The sequence below is a fragment of the Perca fluviatilis genome, chromosome 4, assembly GCF_010015445.1.
Source record: "Perca fluviatilis chromosome 4, GENO_Pfluv_1.0, whole genome shotgun sequence".
Classification (NCBI taxonomy): domain Eukaryota; kingdom Metazoa; phylum Chordata; class Actinopteri; order Perciformes; family Percidae; genus Perca; species Perca fluviatilis.
In genome coordinates this window covers 39,526,913-39,543,763 of record NC_053115.1, presented here as the reverse complement: position 1 = coordinate 39,543,763, position 16,851 = coordinate 39,526,913, and the positions used below count along the sequence as shown (strand labels likewise).

At 40.1% G+C, this 16,851-nt stretch overlaps 2 protein-coding genes across 3 annotated transcripts in view; both read left to right on the top strand.

The window, feature by feature from the left end:
* Positions 1–16,851, top strand: part of LOC120557668 — a 1,015,838-nt gene that overhangs the window by 809,033 nt on the left and 189,954 nt on the right. The window lies entirely within an intron of this gene.
* Positions 4,577–15,740, top strand: LOC120557672 (butyrophilin-like protein 2). Its single transcript, XM_039798221.1, has 4 exons — positions 4,577–4,897; positions 8,620–8,958; positions 9,043–9,318; positions 15,430–15,740. The coding sequence occupies exons 1-4, from the start codon at positions 4,873–4,875 to the stop codon at positions 15,630–15,632; spliced, it is 843 nt and encodes a 280-aa protein (XP_039654155.1). The 5' UTR covers positions 4,577–4,872; the 3' UTR covers positions 15,633–15,740.

Below are 16,851 nucleotides of genomic sequence, written 5' to 3'. Positions count from 1 at the left end.
TCTCGGAGCCATTTCGCCTCCTCCCCCCTGTACAACTTTCACCCCCTCAGTTACATCTCAACTGGCATGGGAAAACTGAATCTGCACAGGGAGATAGTTTACTGTGACCTTGTACTTTTATTGGTTCAGACAAACAGTGCTCACATTATGTTCCAGACTTTGTGAGAGAAACTAGAACAGAAATAAAGATAAGGCCAGGGAAAATGTGTTTGGTGTCCAGGTATTTAACATTTCAGTCCATGAGTCAGACCACCTGTGCTTCTGGCTTGGCTGCTTTGATAGGGCTGAGATCTTTGCCTGGGTGGGAGACTCTGGGTGTCAGGGTTGGAGACCTAGGTAAAGGCTGTGGAAGGTGGGAACTGCTAGTGCCAGAGGGAGTTGTGGCTCTGGTAGCAAGGGAGAGGGTAGGTGTTGCAACAGCAGCATGTTTGTTGCTGGGAAGGGATTCATGGCAGCTCTTCTTCAGGAGTTGCTCCCTCATCTCCTGGAGCTCTTTGCTGAAGCTCAGGTCTCTGTTGGTTGCATCCTCCTTTATTTTCAGGGTCTGGGCTCTGAGTGTGGTGTTTTCCTTTTCCAGCTCAAGTATGGTCTGTGTCAGCTGTCTGAGTATCCTCTGGGTCTCCTTCAGCTCTGTGGTGGTGACTTCACTCTCCCTACTCAGCTCTGCGATGGCCTCGTGGCTGTCCTCCTTTAGGTGGTGGAGCTCATGTCTCAACTGATGGGTGGTTTCAGATTCAGCGAAGTCTGGCCATAGTGAGCTCTTTGAACTCTGTGAAGTCCAGCTCCAGGAGGGACAGGCTATCTCTCAGTTGTTGAAAGAGCTTGGAGGGTGTTGGAGGGACAGGACCAAATGGACTGGTTTTGAATTTCAGGTCTGGTTCTCTGACCTCTGGGCTCATGGTGCCACCCTCCTCTTTCTGATCTGATCCTGTGTCTCTTCCCATAGTGATGCAGGTACTAGGTCGGCCTCTTTCAGCCTCTGCTTTCAGTTTGGGGAAGAGTTCCTCCAATTAGTTGAGGCTTGCCTCATTTCCCTGTACGAGCACTGAACATTTTTTAATAAGTAACAGCAAGTAACGAGTTGTCTGTATAAAGGGTTTCATCCTGGCACACATTTAAACGGCCTCCGCGACCAATGCCTTCTTTGGCAATGTGTGAGCAACTGTTACAGATGACCTGCTTCCATTTATTCATATCATTTATAAAAGAGGACATTGTTTCTCATCTTTTTGCTGTTGCAAAAAATATAATCGCGATTATGTTCTGTGTTGGACAGGGTATTCTACCTCTCTGCTGCATCTGTTGCTTTTTATTTCCGTCTCTCTCTGTCCCTGTCTCTCTCTCTGTGCCTCTCTCTGTCTGTCTCTCTCTCTCTGTCTCTCTTTCTCTCTCTCGCTCTCTATGTCTCTGTCTGTCTGTCTGTCTCTCTTTTTTTTTTTTTTTTTTTTTTTTTTTTTTCTCTCCAAGCCAACTATTTCATTAGGAACAATATTAAGATGCAGTGGCTGAGGTTATGGGATGGAGATCTGAACTACTTACAAGTTCAAAGTATCATATTTAAAATGTAACTAAGAAAAAAAATCCAGACAGAACAATCAATCCATAAGAAAGGAATCATTTAAAGTGCAGTTCAGTGGCTTCACCTGGACAGGTGACTACCTGTCCTGGTGTTGTCCGCGAGGCCAGATGAAAACCCCAAAACAAAGAAATAGCATATGTCATTCTTTGCTTTACAACATATATAACGTTGTTAGTATTAACAGAATAACCATATAATCACTTAAATAGATGTGTTTTGAAAAGCAAACTATATCATTGCTTAGAGTGTGTGTGTGTTGAAACCCCAAAAAAAATAATAACACATATCTTGCTTATATATTAATCTGTTTTTGCTCATATATTAATCTGTCTTTTGCTTACATACTGATCTGTTTTTGCATTTTATGACAGAAAGAGCTCTCATTGAGAAAATGTGAAGAGTGTAGGAAAGCACCTAGACAGATAAGAAAAGCACAGGCAAGAGCTGCGGCCTTGACTGGTGCATGCAGCTGTGTGTGTGTGCGTCTTGAAGGCATCGTGTGTGGCCATACACAGCACACGCTGTAGAGTTCATTACTGTAACTTTATTGTGAAGTGTTTCCTACATTACCTTACAAGGATAGGGAAGTACATATAGTACGTCCCTTTTGATAATTGTGGGAGGAGTAAAATGTTTTTTGTGTATAAATATGAGTGTTTTTGCCGAGTAGCAGCCCCCTTTTGGGTGCCTTTTGGGTGCCTTTTGAGCCCTTTTGAGCCCTTTTGGGTCCCTTTTGGGTCCCTTTTGGGTCCCTTCGGGCTCTTTTACCCAAGTGCTTTACGTGGCATCGGGATGCCATGAAGCCTTCTCCATCTACCCTTGCACTTTCTGTTGCATTGGCAAAAAATCATTATGCCCCTCTCAGCTGTAGAGGGGTTCCCTTGCGCTCGCTGAGTGTAAGGGAGGAAAAGAAAAAGAAAAAGAAAAAAAGAAAAAAGACTATCTCTGAGAAGCGGCTTCGAATACCTCTGTTAAACAGAAGCCAAAAAGTGCTCTTCTCTCTTAGTTTGCCCAGACGCTCTTTTCGCTGCGTTTTGGGGAAGATTTATTTGCCCTCTTTGACACCGAAGAGGAGATTACCTGCACTCTTATGAGTGTGGGAGACACAGAGCCAGGAGGAAAAGAGAAGCAGCTTTAAATACCTCTGTTAGAGCAGAGGCTTTATCTTTATTTTTAGTTTTATTTTGTAAAGGACCACTTGCTTTTAATTTCTGCTTTTGTCACAAAATAATAAAAACCACCTGAGTCCGACTTTGGACTAGGAGAGCCAACCTTTGCCAGTTCTTTATTTTTCTCTGTGATCATCTCGCCGTCCGCCAAGCGGGGAGGGTTCCCCCCCCCCCACGGGGGTTAGCGACTCCTCTTTAACCGCCCGTGGAGAGTTGCGTCCCGGCGGGGATGGACTTGGACACGCAGACCTCCTGTTATCTCCTAGTGGGAGTGCATTTCCCTATCCGCGCGGCCTGGTCAGAGCCTCTGAGCATCCCCCTCTCTCAGTTGGGCGACCAAGAAGGGCAAGGCGGGCGTCCTTGAGAAGGAAGGGACCTCCGGTGACCCTGGGAGGACGGCTGAGACCGTGAGTACTAAAGAAAAATCATTGGTTTTAAAGATCCCCTCGGGCAGTGCTTGTCATATACAGGGGGATAAGAGCCTGTGTTTTTGGGGACGTCTGGTGTAGTGTGTATCTAACCTCTTGTCTCGCCTCTCCAGGTGACCATTCTGCTCTGGGGACCGGCGGCGCGGTGAGAATCTGCTGCTGACGGACACAGAGCTCTCCGTCCGCCAGGAGTTCCAACGGCTGTCAGTCTGCGCAGCGGGGCCACGCTGCCGTCTATCAGTATTCAGTATTAACCTGTAAAAATTAAAACGTCTCATATGGCGAGTTACATTTTAACACCTGATGCGAGCCATCAGGGGCGTAGCACAATATTCTGGGCCCTGTAGAAAGGCATTTTCCATGGGCCCCTCCCCGCATCCACAGCTATTCATTCTAGCACCTTTTGGGGCCCTCCTCACATCCTTTGCATGTAACAGCAGCAGTTCAACTGTATTTCACACTATGATGGTTACATTTGCAACAATCTGCAGTTCACATGCATGCCGAATTGTAGGGGCAGTCTGTTACTCTACATCACGCACAATTTATTTATCAATATTTAAAAATAGAAGACATTACACTTCATAAAGTTTTGTATTCATAACACTATTTTATTATTGTACATTGTACTGTAATTAGCTGTTACCTTATGTAAGGCACTACATTTTTCAACTGAGGGGCTAAACATGCCCTTTGGGAAAAAGATACGGTTGTGCCCTGTTCATACTAATAAAATCAACTGGATTTTGTTGTCAGATGCAAAAGCCTTACTGCATTATACCATTCAATTAAAAATGTTGATTTGTTACCTGCAGAATTTTGTAGAAAAATATTTGCAGTACAATTAATATAAGTCTGCACATCTTTCTGCGCGTGCACCCCCCCCCCCACCCTGGGTCAGCTACCACCCCAAATAGAATCTAATTTTGTGGGAAACACTTGTTTCCAATAATGTGAGTGTATGAACTTGAGAGTGGAGCTGGTGGAAGAATTACAGAAGTCTCTCTTCTCTACGGCACAAAGATTACTACTAGGACTGTCACTTCCTGGACAGAAACAAAGAACAACTGCAGTGCTTGTGTCTGTTAATAAAAAAAGTTTGACAATGATCTGAATACTATACGTACATGTTGCTATTCACACAGTGCTTGCTTCACTGACTGGTGTATTGTGGTGTTTTTACATCAGCTCAGGCCAAAAAACAGAAGCTGCTTCAGGCAGCAGATATAAAGAGTTTCTTGGAAACGCACATCAATGGCCCAACTTCTCACAACAGGATGTAATACAGGCACGCCCAGACACATGCACGTGCACACAAACACAAACATTTGTGAAGTGTGAAAATATCATATTTCATAATTAGTGATACAAGTGTCCAAAGTTAGGTAATCGGTGTAACTGTCAATCTGGTTTTATATAAAGAAGAGATTCTTGGAAATAGTGTTCTGTCTGCAGCACATCATTGCTCTAGCTTCTCACGGTTGGATCAGTGTGTGAAAAGGGCCAGCAGTACTGCAGCTGAACTTGATGATGCAGTATTTCGTGCAATGAGGCTGATGTGTGAAAGTACAAAAAGGAAAACAGAAGTGAAACCAGAGATTCAGGAAGCAGCTACAAAAGTACTGAGAGCTGAACACAGACAAGGGCTGACAGTGGAGAATACAGATGTTATTTTCCATCAATTCAGAGACCTCAAATGTTCCACATTAAGCTTGTTGTTGGTGAGTACTTTGATGAACCAGTTAAAGATGTCCTCTCATTTAAGGACTGGAGCCTGGTCTCCACCTTGTTATCTAGCTGCTGCATCTGAACAAACATGATGAAAACTTTGAACTCATCGATGGTGTCAGTTTCATATTTCTTAATGAAATATCAGCAGTCTGTAGTAGATTAAATCTGAGTGTGCACACTGCCTGATGTTGCTGAGAGATACATCTGCATTTTGTTTTTGTTTTTGAAAGTAACCAACAAAAAGTTTGCTTTACTTTTATGCATAGTTTTTAATGTTTTTTTTTATTCTGGCCTCTAGTGTGTGAAGACGAGAGTGAAAAGATGGGACAGCTGAAATTCATACGACAGGATGTTATAATATATAATGCGTGCCTCAAACATTTTGTCTGAATTGTTGATACATTAGATTGTTCCATGCATCCAAGTTTAGGAATTTGGTTTGGTCAAGATCATTTTGATTTGAGAGGGATTTGAATTATTGGTTATTTTAAAAGGCCTGACTTGGTTATAGGCTCAGATCTAGCTTTAGAGACCCCTTATTGCCTGCTAGAGTGGATTGAGGTGTTAAGTCTTTTATTATTCACTGCATGTGTGAACAGTTAATGTGTGGGTTTTAAAGTGTGCAGTGGCATTTTGTTCTTTTGGAGCATTGCTCTTTTGTTGTGTGTGTTGGGGTCCTAAAGCATATTAATTACCTTTAAATGATTACTGTGCATTCTTGGTATTAATATCAAGTGATTGTGTCAGTGCCCAGCTTACTGCACTCCTTCCCTAAAGTCTCTACTGTGTAGCTGAACGCTGGCGCTGTCACCCTTTTCCTTTCACTGTTTTTATCTCATGCAGATTTTGTGAACAAAATAAATTTATATTTATATATTTATATATTGTAATTGGCCTCTAGTTGTTCTGGACAATTGCCTGTTTCCATCACTACATATGTAATATACAGTAGAGTTCAGGGGTCTCATTTATAAAACTGTGTGTAGGATCCTTACTATATTAAGTTTAGTGTACGTGCGCCCAAAAGCCCAAATTGGCGTACGCCAAAAAAAAGTCAGATTTATAAAACCGTGTGTATGCACACCTGTAAGCAATGTTCCCTTTATAAATCACAGATTGACTACAAGTGTGCGTATGTGGATCAGCCTCTTATCCCACCCTGTACACGCCCATTTTTAACCATAAATAGTCAATGCAAAGCACCTCGTGAATGCTGATCAGTATGTTAATGACCCTGGCAGTTGTTCTTCGTTACACCGAATCATGCCGAATCATGACTACTGGCGGAGAAAACAAACAAACAAAAAAAAACTGTCAGCCATTTCCCTCTGAAAACAGCCGGTTTTACCCAGAGTGGCGAGGACCTGTATTTGGACCGGGATGGCATGGTTCCGGTGCGTTGCCCTCTCTACTGGACCCAATTCAGTACATAGATCCAAGAGCGCAGCTATTACTATTACAGCTACATTAGGGAATTTAAATCGGCATATGAGCCAGTCATCGTCATGGTCCCTGAAGTCTCTTTCTCTCCTGATTCTTCCATTCCAGTCCTCCTGCAGGGCCATCATGCAGCATTACGCACGGGGTCACCGCAGTATATGTTTAACCTACACCAATTTGTGATTGTTAACATCTTGCTAAAATCCCAGCATCAACTAGTTGTGTCCCCCACCCCGAGATACAATTTGAAATCGAAATGTAATAGGCAAACACACTTTTCTTCATGCAGGGTTTGTTATGAACAGTATTCAATTTTAGACCGATAACAAGGACATAGAGCGTAACGATTGCGCGAGAGCTCAACGGCTTTGTTTCCAGACTTTGACATTTGATGATATATGCACAGTATTAAAGATAGATATTTAGTTATTTACACTGTGTTGTGCAGTTATCTAATGCTAGGATATTTGATGCTATCCTGTATTCCATGCAGTCGGGCCATCTCCTCCTCCTGCGCTCCGTAGAGGACAATGACGGCGAGACAGCGCTGATTAAATATTAAGAACGAGGTTTTATTTAAGATTTGAGTTTGAGGTGTTCATGGAACAATTATCACTCAGTACAAGCGCAAATAACACTGCTGGATTTAATTTTCATATGGTGTGAAGAAATGTGCGTGAGGCATTATTTTTTAATACTTAAAACATATTAAGAGTAGCCTAATCGTTATTCCCACATGTACTTTTTGCAGTCTGACTTCAGTTCACCACCTCACCATCTGCGTCGCCAATTCCTATTTTGTCTCCAAAATGTGCGTATGCATGGGTCAGAGTTTGCGTGGAGGACCGCACATTCTCCCGTCAAGTTTGTTTTTTATAAATCACCAACAAAAAGATAACGCTAATTGGTGCTCCAGTATAATCGGTCCGCCCAAACTCATCCAGTGAGAAATGTCCCGCGGTGCAAAAATAAGTCTGATTATAATGCGTAAAAAAATATTTTTTTGTGTAATTAATTAACGCATTAAAGTCTGTAATTAATTAATCTTAATTAACGCGTTAAAGTCCCGGCCCTAATATATATATATATATATATGAGCTGAGGAGTGATTAAATCTGTAATAAAACTGTGTGCAGTTATTTGTAAAAGCAACTCCATCTTTGTTCCTATAACCTGATTAAACAACAACTATGGAGCTTCTTCTGGATCTGCTGTGTTTGTGTCTTCTGTGTTTGACCGGGAAAACACTTTGTGATTAAAACGGTAAGAATGAACTAACTTTGTAGCCTAGATTAGTTTTTATTATCTTGCTTCAGACAGTCAGACAGGCCCGCACCTATAAAGTCACTAGTAATTAGCTGAATCATATAGCGTCTAGGGCTGCAGCTATTGATTCTTTTACTAATCGAGTATTCTACGTATTATTCCATTGATTAATCAAGTAATCAGATAAGAAATACTTTTGCTTTATGGTAAAGAGCAATAGTAAATATATTTACTATTAAAAAAGCCCCACATCATCACATACCCTTCACCATACCTAGAGATTGGCATGGGGTACTTTCCATAAGATCATCTCTCAATGCAAATCAAACCAGCTATTAGGCTAACTGAAATAAAACCATGCCAATCTCTAGGTATGGTGAAGGGTATGTGATGATGTGGGGGGGCTATTTTAATTCCAAAGACCAACGGAACTTTATCAGGATGCATAGTATCCTGGATCCATGAAATAACTGACCTTTAAAAATAAAAATCTGAATTTATTAGAATTTTAAGGAAGAACATTTATTTATTTACGATACATTATTCCTTCACAAATAAAACTTGTTGTCCTTAAAGGTTGGATTTTTCCTAATTTTTAAAATTAAGTCATTAAGTTCAATTTCCAAAAGATGATTCTTTTATTCCTCTTTTAAGTCAACTTTAGCATGGGTTCCTAAACTCATGTGCACCACTCTATAAAAAAAAAGCCTATAATCAGTGTTTCTTGGCTGTGTTTTATTGCTTGCATGGCTAGGTGTACTATAATTTTGGATAATGTTGAGGTATTACTGTATTAGTGGTCTTATGACTAATTGTGTTAATTACATATTAAACTACAATTTTAAAATAAAGTTAATAAATCGTATAAGTTAGACTACAAATTACTTTTTTAACTGGTGTTGTAGAATGATTCTGGTGACGAGTTCAAATGTTTTTATTTCTGCCCTAATAATGAATTAATCTGCAGATAAACATACAGATTAATACATAGGTTTTTATCTTCCAGAGCCAAAATACATCATAGTGAAAGGAGGGACAGATGTTGTGTTACCCTGTTCTCTCAGCACCAAGGAGAACGTTGAGTCAAAAGTGTTTGACTGGAGGAAAGTTGCTCAGAAAGATGATGGTCTGAAGGAGGTGTTCATGTATGAAAAAGGCTTTCATTACAATAACGGTCGTCCAGGTCAGAGTGAAGAGTTCAAAGGTCGAGTCTCGCATTTTGAAGATGAACTGAAACACGGCAACGCCTCCATAATCATCAGAAATAAGAAGGAGGCTGACAGTGAAGTCTACACCTGTCATTTCCCACGTCTTCATCAAATGGTCCACCTTAAACTTTTTGTTGGTGAGTGCTTTCATTCAACATTATATAAAGAAAATTAGCCTAAATGTAATGATTCTGTAGTTATTGTTTATCCTGCGTTTACAGTTGCTCCAGAGCCAGATATCAACATTATTGATGCCACAGATGATGGAGTGTTGCTGCAGTTTGAGGTTCGAGGTGCTGCTTCCAAACCTAGAGTAGAGTGGCAGGACAGAGATGGAAACAAACTTCCTGCTGAAGACCCGCAGGTCTCTGAAAGAGGAGACGGATACCACATCACCCTCCAGACTACTGTGACCAAGACCGGCTGCTGTCGCTGTGTCGTCACACAGGAGGAAACCAACCGGAGGACTCATGCTGAGATTTATGTGGCTATTATTGGTAAGATTCCTCCTTGAGTTGTTCATGTGTTTTAGCAGCACATTTAACTCTTCTTTATGTTTAGTCTCAGGCTGTTCTCAGCTAGCCACCAACGGCTTCTGAAACAACCGACTCACGGAGCTCTGTACCTGGCATCACATGACCGGCCGGCAGTCACATGATTTCATAGGATATTATACGAATTGTTGTGCATAATTTTTTGTACAATATCATACAAACCCATTCATGAGAATGAGTTGTTAGTCTATGACCAATCTACTGAACATATGTAGTTACATTCCGAGTGTACATTTAACATAACATTTGTTAAAGAAAATTTAAACTCAAATAAAATAAGACAGGTATAGAATACGAGAATACAATTTACAGTGCAGTGTAATACATTTGAAATGGTTTAATTTTTTTTTATTTAAAGGCAGCATCAAACAAAAGTCTTCAGCCTTTCCGTCATAGAGAGGGGAATAATAAATATATTCATAATGTTTAACCAAACTAGGTTGTTCACATGAAAAGGGTCATAAAAAGTTATGTAACAAATGAGAGAGAAGTTTAAATGATACACCTCTGCACAGCTGGCCAATCACAGCAGAGGTGGGCATGAATGTCAGATCGTCAGTTTCTTTAAGTTACAAGAATAGTCGGACATAATATACTGTTCATAAATATTTGCACAAAAATCTTTCAATTTCATTTGTGCAAATGAAATTGCACAAATATAAGTAATTGATCAGTAATGAATTTTGTGAAAGATTATTCTTATGCAATATTAAAACCAATAACTTTTAACTAGAACATGCTCGAGGAGATTATCAACAAATTTATTTTAATGTAAACAAGAAAATTACAAAGTAAATGCATATTATATTATTTTTGTATATTGTAGGAGCCATTTGACCTGTTTCAGTAAATATGATATTTTTTTGTACACTGCCATCTGGTGCCAGGTCACGTGTAGTTTAGTCAATTTTATTTATATAGCCCAATATCACAAATCACAAATTTATCTCATGAAGCCGTAGATAAAGGTTAAAGAAACAAAAGTGAAATGTAGAAAGAAATAACAGGAAACGCAATGGGTCACATAAAAGCAACTTTTGAAAAAAAGGTTTTATTGTATCTAAATGTAGCACTTTCAGTTGAGGTAGTAGCATGACTCTTGCGCTTTTTGCGGTTGTATTCACGTGGCTGAATGCACTTTTTGTAAGTTGTTTTGGATAAAAGCTAATATATGAGATACATGTAATCTAAAGCCTGTCTCTAACATTCATAACCTACTTCTTTTGTTGTTTTCAGAGCTCCAAGTAAGCTACATGTGAAATGACAAAATGTGGGACATTGTTGAACTTGAAAGCATTCTTTTAACATTCTGTTGAAAATATCACAGATTCATGCCCCCCAGGTATTGATCCTAATGACACTTTACAAGTGGATGAATCTGAAAATGTTTTCTGCAGGGTAACATGTACGACTAGTACTATTCCAGTGATAATCAACAATAGACCATACAAAGTGGTGAATCCCCTAAGTAATAAGACATTGACTGCAAACATAGTCAATTTAGCATCCAGTTCACGTCAGCCACAGCCTGTCCCAAAAAATTAGACGGTGTCTGTTCCTCGACTCAGATCAGTTAAATCAAAGGTAACCAAAAGAGAGGCTATACTTAACAACCTAATTGGAATTAAAACTACCACTGCAATGATAGAACAGGATAGGAAAAGTAGATGTAGACTACTAAATATCAGATTTCTGTCTTCTAAAGCAGTACTAGTAAACAAATTGATATCCGATAATCAAATTGATCTATTCTGTCTTACTGAAACCTGGCTGGGCCATGATGAATATGTTAGTCTAAATGAAGATAAATTATAACTCTTTTGAAAACCTTGTTCTTAATCTTCAACATCCAACATGGAAAAAAATACAGCCAGTTATATTTGTTCTTGTCTACCGAGCACCAGGCCCATATTCTGAATTATTATCGGAATTCCGGAGTTTTATCATGTTTAGTCCTTAAATCAGACAAAGTACTTATTGTAGGTGATTGTAATATCCATGTGGACATTGACAGCATAGCCTTAGTATTGCTTTCAACTCACTACTAGATTCAGTTGGTTTCAGTCAGAGTGTGCATGAGGCCACGCACTGTTTTAACCACACCTCAACCTTGTGCTGGCATATGGCATCAAAATTGAAGATGTAATAGTATTCCCACAGAATCCTTTATTATCAGACCACTTCTTATAACTTACGAATTCCTTATACACCGACCATACTAGAAATTAGATAAAAGCTTCTACACTAGATGCCTATCTGACAGTGCTATAGCTAAATTTAAGGAAGATATTCCAACAGCACTAAACTCATTACCGTGCTTTAATAAAACAGAGGACCTTTATGTAAACTTTAGTCCCTCCCAAATTGATAATTGTGTAGATGGTGCTACAGCCCGCCTACACGGATCTACTTTTAGACTCTGTTGCTCCCCTAAAAAAAAGAAGATGATGAAGCAAAGGAAACTAGCACCTTGGTATAACTCCCAAACTCGTAGAATTAAAGCAAATCTTGCGTAAACTTGAAAGTAAATGGCGTTCCACCAAGAAGAATCCACCAAGAAGAATCTCGTTTGGATTGGCAAGAAAGTCTCAAAACCTATAGGAAGGCCCCTAAGAAAGGCCAGATCAGACTATTATTCATCACTGATAGAAGAAAATAAGAACAACCCAAGGTTTCTTTTTCAGCACTGTAGCCAGGCTGATAGATAGCCAGAGCTGTACTGAGCCATCTATTCCTCTAGCTCTGAGTAGTGATGACTTCATGAGTTTCTTTAAGGATAAAATTAAAACAATTAGAGATAAAATCTATCACCTTGAGCCCTCAACTTCTAACGGTTCACCTTTAAATGCAGGACCACTAGAAAGAAACCACAGACCTGACATATACTTAAACTGCTTTTATCCTATAGACGTTCAACAACTAATGTTAAAGGTCTCTTCAGCTAAGCCATCTACCTGACTCTTAGACCCCATCCCAACGAGGCTACTTTAAAGAAGCATTACCCACTTCATTACTCAATATGATCAATATTTCTCTATTAACAGGTTATGACCGCAGTTATTTAAAGTAACTGTGATAAAACCTCTTCTGAAAAAACCCACCCTCGATCCTGAGGTTTTAGCTAACTATAGACCTATATCTAACCTTCCCTTTCTCTCGAAGATCCTTGAGAAGGTAGTCGCCAATCAGTTATGTGATTTTCTACATAGCAATAGCTTATTTGTAGCCTGGATGCCAGCCGAACTTAGCCCCGCCCACAAAATTCGAGGTCGGGAAGTTTGGTCTGGAGTCGCTCCGTTGAGAAGAAATTATTGCCCGAACAGGATCTGTTCGGACCAATCAGATTGTCGGACAGATGATCAACAGTAACAGAATCAACCGCCACCAAAGAACGCTTTGGGTTGAATTTGTTGAGATGTGTAGATTCCTCCATCGCGTCTGTTACAGACGATATCAACAGCGCATTCATTTTAAAATCCTCATCGGAGGAGCTCAACAACTGCCCGAAAGCATGGTGGCGTTATATGGTGGAGAGAGATAGAGAGAGACTGAAGAGAGAGAGCGTTATATGGTGGAGAGACATAGAGAGAGACTGAAGAGAGAGAGCGTTATATGGTGGAGAGACATAGAGAGAGACTGAAGAGAGAGAGCGTTATATGGTGGAGAGACATAAGAGAGACTGAAGAGAGAGCGTTATATGGTGGAGAGACATAGAGAGAGACTGAAGAGAGAGGCGTCTATATGGTGGAGAGACATAGAGACTGAAGAGAGGGAGCGTTATATGGTGGAGAGACATAGAGAGACTGAAGAGAGGGAGTTATATGGTGGAGAGACATAGAGAGAGACTGTAGAGAGAACATGCTATATGGTGGAGAGAGATAGAGAGAGACTGAAGAGAGGGAGCCAGCCGGCGCTAGAACAAAGCCGTGAATCAGAGAAATAAAACGTGTTTTCGCCGATTCATCTCTAGAAATGCGACTGTAGCGAGCATGTCACTATCACTAACGTTATCCACATTTATATTTACACGCTAACAAATGATATATCCAGCTTCAAAAAGGTCTAAAAACGTCAGAGTTGAGATACATTATGGGGGCAAAGAGTGGTTGCTATGGAGACGATACACAGTGTTGAGTTCTGTTGACAGCTGAGTTGAGTTCCGTTGCTCTGATTGGATGTAGGACCCTCCAATGAATGCAGAGGCATTTTTTTTCCTGGTTGGGTTGGAACACGCCCATAATCACAGCCCAATGGAACGGTTTCAGACTCATATTCTGACTAGAATCTGAGTACTGACCACGCGCCAGCCTAGCTTATTTGAGGACTTCGAATCGGAATTTAGAAAGCATCATAGCACAGAGACGGCACTGGTGAAAATTACTAACAACCTTCTAACTGCTTCAGACAAAGGACTTGTCTCCGTTACTTGTTTTACTAGATCTTAGTGCTGCATTCGACACTATTGACCATACCATCCTGTTACAGAGACTGGAACATTTAGTTGGCATTAAAGGAATTGCACTAAGCTGGTTTAACCCCTTTTTTTTGACCGATCTTTGCCCAATTTGTTAATGTTAACAATAAATCCTCCAGGTACGCTAAAGTTAGCCGCCATGGCGTTCCACAAGGCTCAGTGTGGACCAATTCTATTCTCCTTATATGTGCTTCCGCTATGCAATATCATTAGGAAACACTCAATTAACTTTCACTGTTATGCGGATGACACCCAATTATACTCGTCAGCCGCGGCTAAACCAGTCAGTTAGCTAAACTTCAAGTATGCATTAAAGATATAAAATCATGGATGACCTACAATTTTCTGATGTTAAACTCAAACAAAACTGAAGTTGTTGTGCTGGGCCCTAAACACCTCCGAACCTCATTAACCGAAGTATAATTACTCTGGATGGCATTGCCCTGGCCTCCAGCACTACTGTCAGAAATCTAGGAGTTATTTTTGATCAGGATATATCCTTTAACGCCCACTTAAAACAAACCTCTAGAACAGCCTTTTTTCATCTTCGTAACATTGCCAAAATTAGGAACATCCTGTCTCAAAATGATGCTGAAAAACTAGTCCATGCATTCGTTACTTCCAGGCTGGACTATTGTAATTCCCTATTATCAGGATGCTCGAATAAAACCCTTAAGACTCTTCAGCTGATCCAGAATGCTGCAGCGCGTGTTCTGACAAAAACTAAGAAAATAGATCATATTTCTCCTGTATTAGCTTCTCTGCAATGGCTTCCTGTAAAATCCAGGATTGAATTTAAAATCCTTCTTCTGACCTACAAAGCTCTAAATGGTCAAGCACCTTCATATCTTGAGTACCTTATTGTCCCACTAGAGCACTGCGCTCCCAGAATGCAGAGTTACTTGTGGTTCCTAGAGTCTCTAAAAGTAGAATGTGAGCCAGAGCCTTCAGCTATCGGGCTCCACTCCTGTGGAACCAGCTCCCAATCTGGGTTCGGGGGACAGACACCATCACCACTTTTAAGAATTAACTTAAAACTCTCCTATTCGATAAAGCCTATAGTTAGGGAGTGAGGAGTTGCAGCGTTCGACTAGACCGGCGGGGGTGGGTGTCCTTGTGTTCTTTTTTTCGCCCAGCATGTTTCCTTGGATCATGATGGCACCTACATCATGGTGCCAGCTATCGCCGTGGTCCTGCTCAGCGCCCTACTGTGCTGTATTACACCCTGCTACACTCTGCAATGCCCGGCTTCGACTTGCTATGACCGGTCCACGCTCTGCCACGCCTTGTTACGCCCTGCTGTGCTCTACGACACCATGAACTATTACAACTACTACTTCTACTCATTATCTTTATTGTGACTATTATTGCCATTGTTCATGACAGCCCCAACCGGCACCGGCAGACACCACCTACCAAGACAGGGCAGCACAGACCACAGCAGACAGACAGTTTACAGGCCAACAGTATTTATTTTCTCTGACTGCTCACACTTAACACAACTTTACAACAAACCGTGCGCCTCCGATGGCTTACTCTGCATGTAAACATACTGATAAATACATAATTTTATCTTTCAGGGCGAGCAGTCATCAAAGTACAAGGAGGGGCTGATGTTGTGTTACCCTGCTCTCTCAGCACCAAAGAGAACATTGAGTTTAAACTCTTTGACTGGAAGAAAGTTGCTCAGAAAGATGATGGTCTGAAGGAGGTGTTCCTGTATGACTCAGGCATTCATTACAACAACGGCCGAGGTGGTCAGAGTGAGCAGTTCAAAGGTTGAGTCTCTCATTTTCAAGATGAATTGAAACACGGCAACGCCTCCATAATCATCAGAAATACAAAGATATCTGACAGTGGAAACTACACCTGTGATTTTCCAAATCTTCAGCCACGTGCCAGACATTCTACATTGAGCTTGTTGTTGGTGAGTACTTTCATTATGTGTGCTCATTTTTTTAAACATTTAAATATGTCTGTAAGATAATACAATTTCTTTGTAACTGTTTTTCAAGTTGATAATACTTCACAATCACTAACTAATGTTTGGTTTTGCCTGTTCTTTTGATCATGTTTATTTCTGTCTCTTAATACTGAAACATTTTAATCTGTATAATACCAGGACCACGAAGAATATTTATTTATTTGTCTGACCATTCAGGGACAGAAGACAACATTGATATTTTGCCTTACATATTGTGGCAAAGTTGTTTTCAAATTGTTCTTTGTTTGTGTCCAGGAAGTGAAAGTCATGGTAGGAATCTTGCTAGAAGAGAAAGCACATCTGGAACATTTCTAACTCAGCTCAACTCTGAAGTTCATACAATCACATTATTGAAAGGCCACAATCTGCAGAGAGAGAGAAAGGCCTATATAGTTGATGTTTAACATTATTTGGGAAAAAGAGAGTTCAATGTTATTAATGTTTCATTGCATGCTTAAGACCAGTGTGAAACGTAAGCATTAGAAAAATATACAGTATATATAAAGGTTATGAAAAATAAAAATTAGAATACAGTATATCCTAAAAAACTAACCAAAACGTAAGAATCTGAAAAAAGACACCTCCATAATTATCAGAAATACAAAGCTATCTGACAGTGGAGAATACACCTGTGATTTTCCACGTCTTCATCCACGTCAAACATTCTACATTAAGCTTGTTTTTGGTGAGTACTTTTATTAAACAGTTAAAGGAGTTTGCTTAATGAGCAGGATATTAAGATGCCTTTTTAACTGTTTGTCAAGTTAATATTATATATATAGTTAATAATATAAATATTTCACAAGCACTAATGTTTTGTTTTACCTTTTTAGATCCTATCTTAAAAGACAGAACAGGGGAAAACATCCGAGGTGAGTCCTGATTTTAATAAAGTTACTACTCTTAAAACACTCTACTTCTCACATGTATGTGATCACAGGACTGATATGATTAAAAAAAACGTTCAATCTTTGGACCATACTGTGACATTTATAAGCAAAGTATTTTACGTTTGTGT

What these genes read in the sequence shown, in the direction of transcription:
- LOC120557672 (XM_039798221.1), top strand. Translation starts at nt 4,873, where the DNA reads ATGTTCCACATTAAGCTTGTTGTTG. An exon ending in CCACCTTAAACTTTTTGTTG is followed by an intron (nt 8,959 to 9,042) that starts GTGAGTGCTTTC and finishes CTGCGTTTACAG; the next exon opens with TTGCTCCAGAGCCAGATATC. An exon ending in GATTTATGTGGCTATTATTG is followed by an intron (nt 9,319 to 15,429) that starts GTAAGATTCCTC and finishes TTTATCTTTCAG; the next exon opens with GGCGAGCAGTCATCAAAGTA.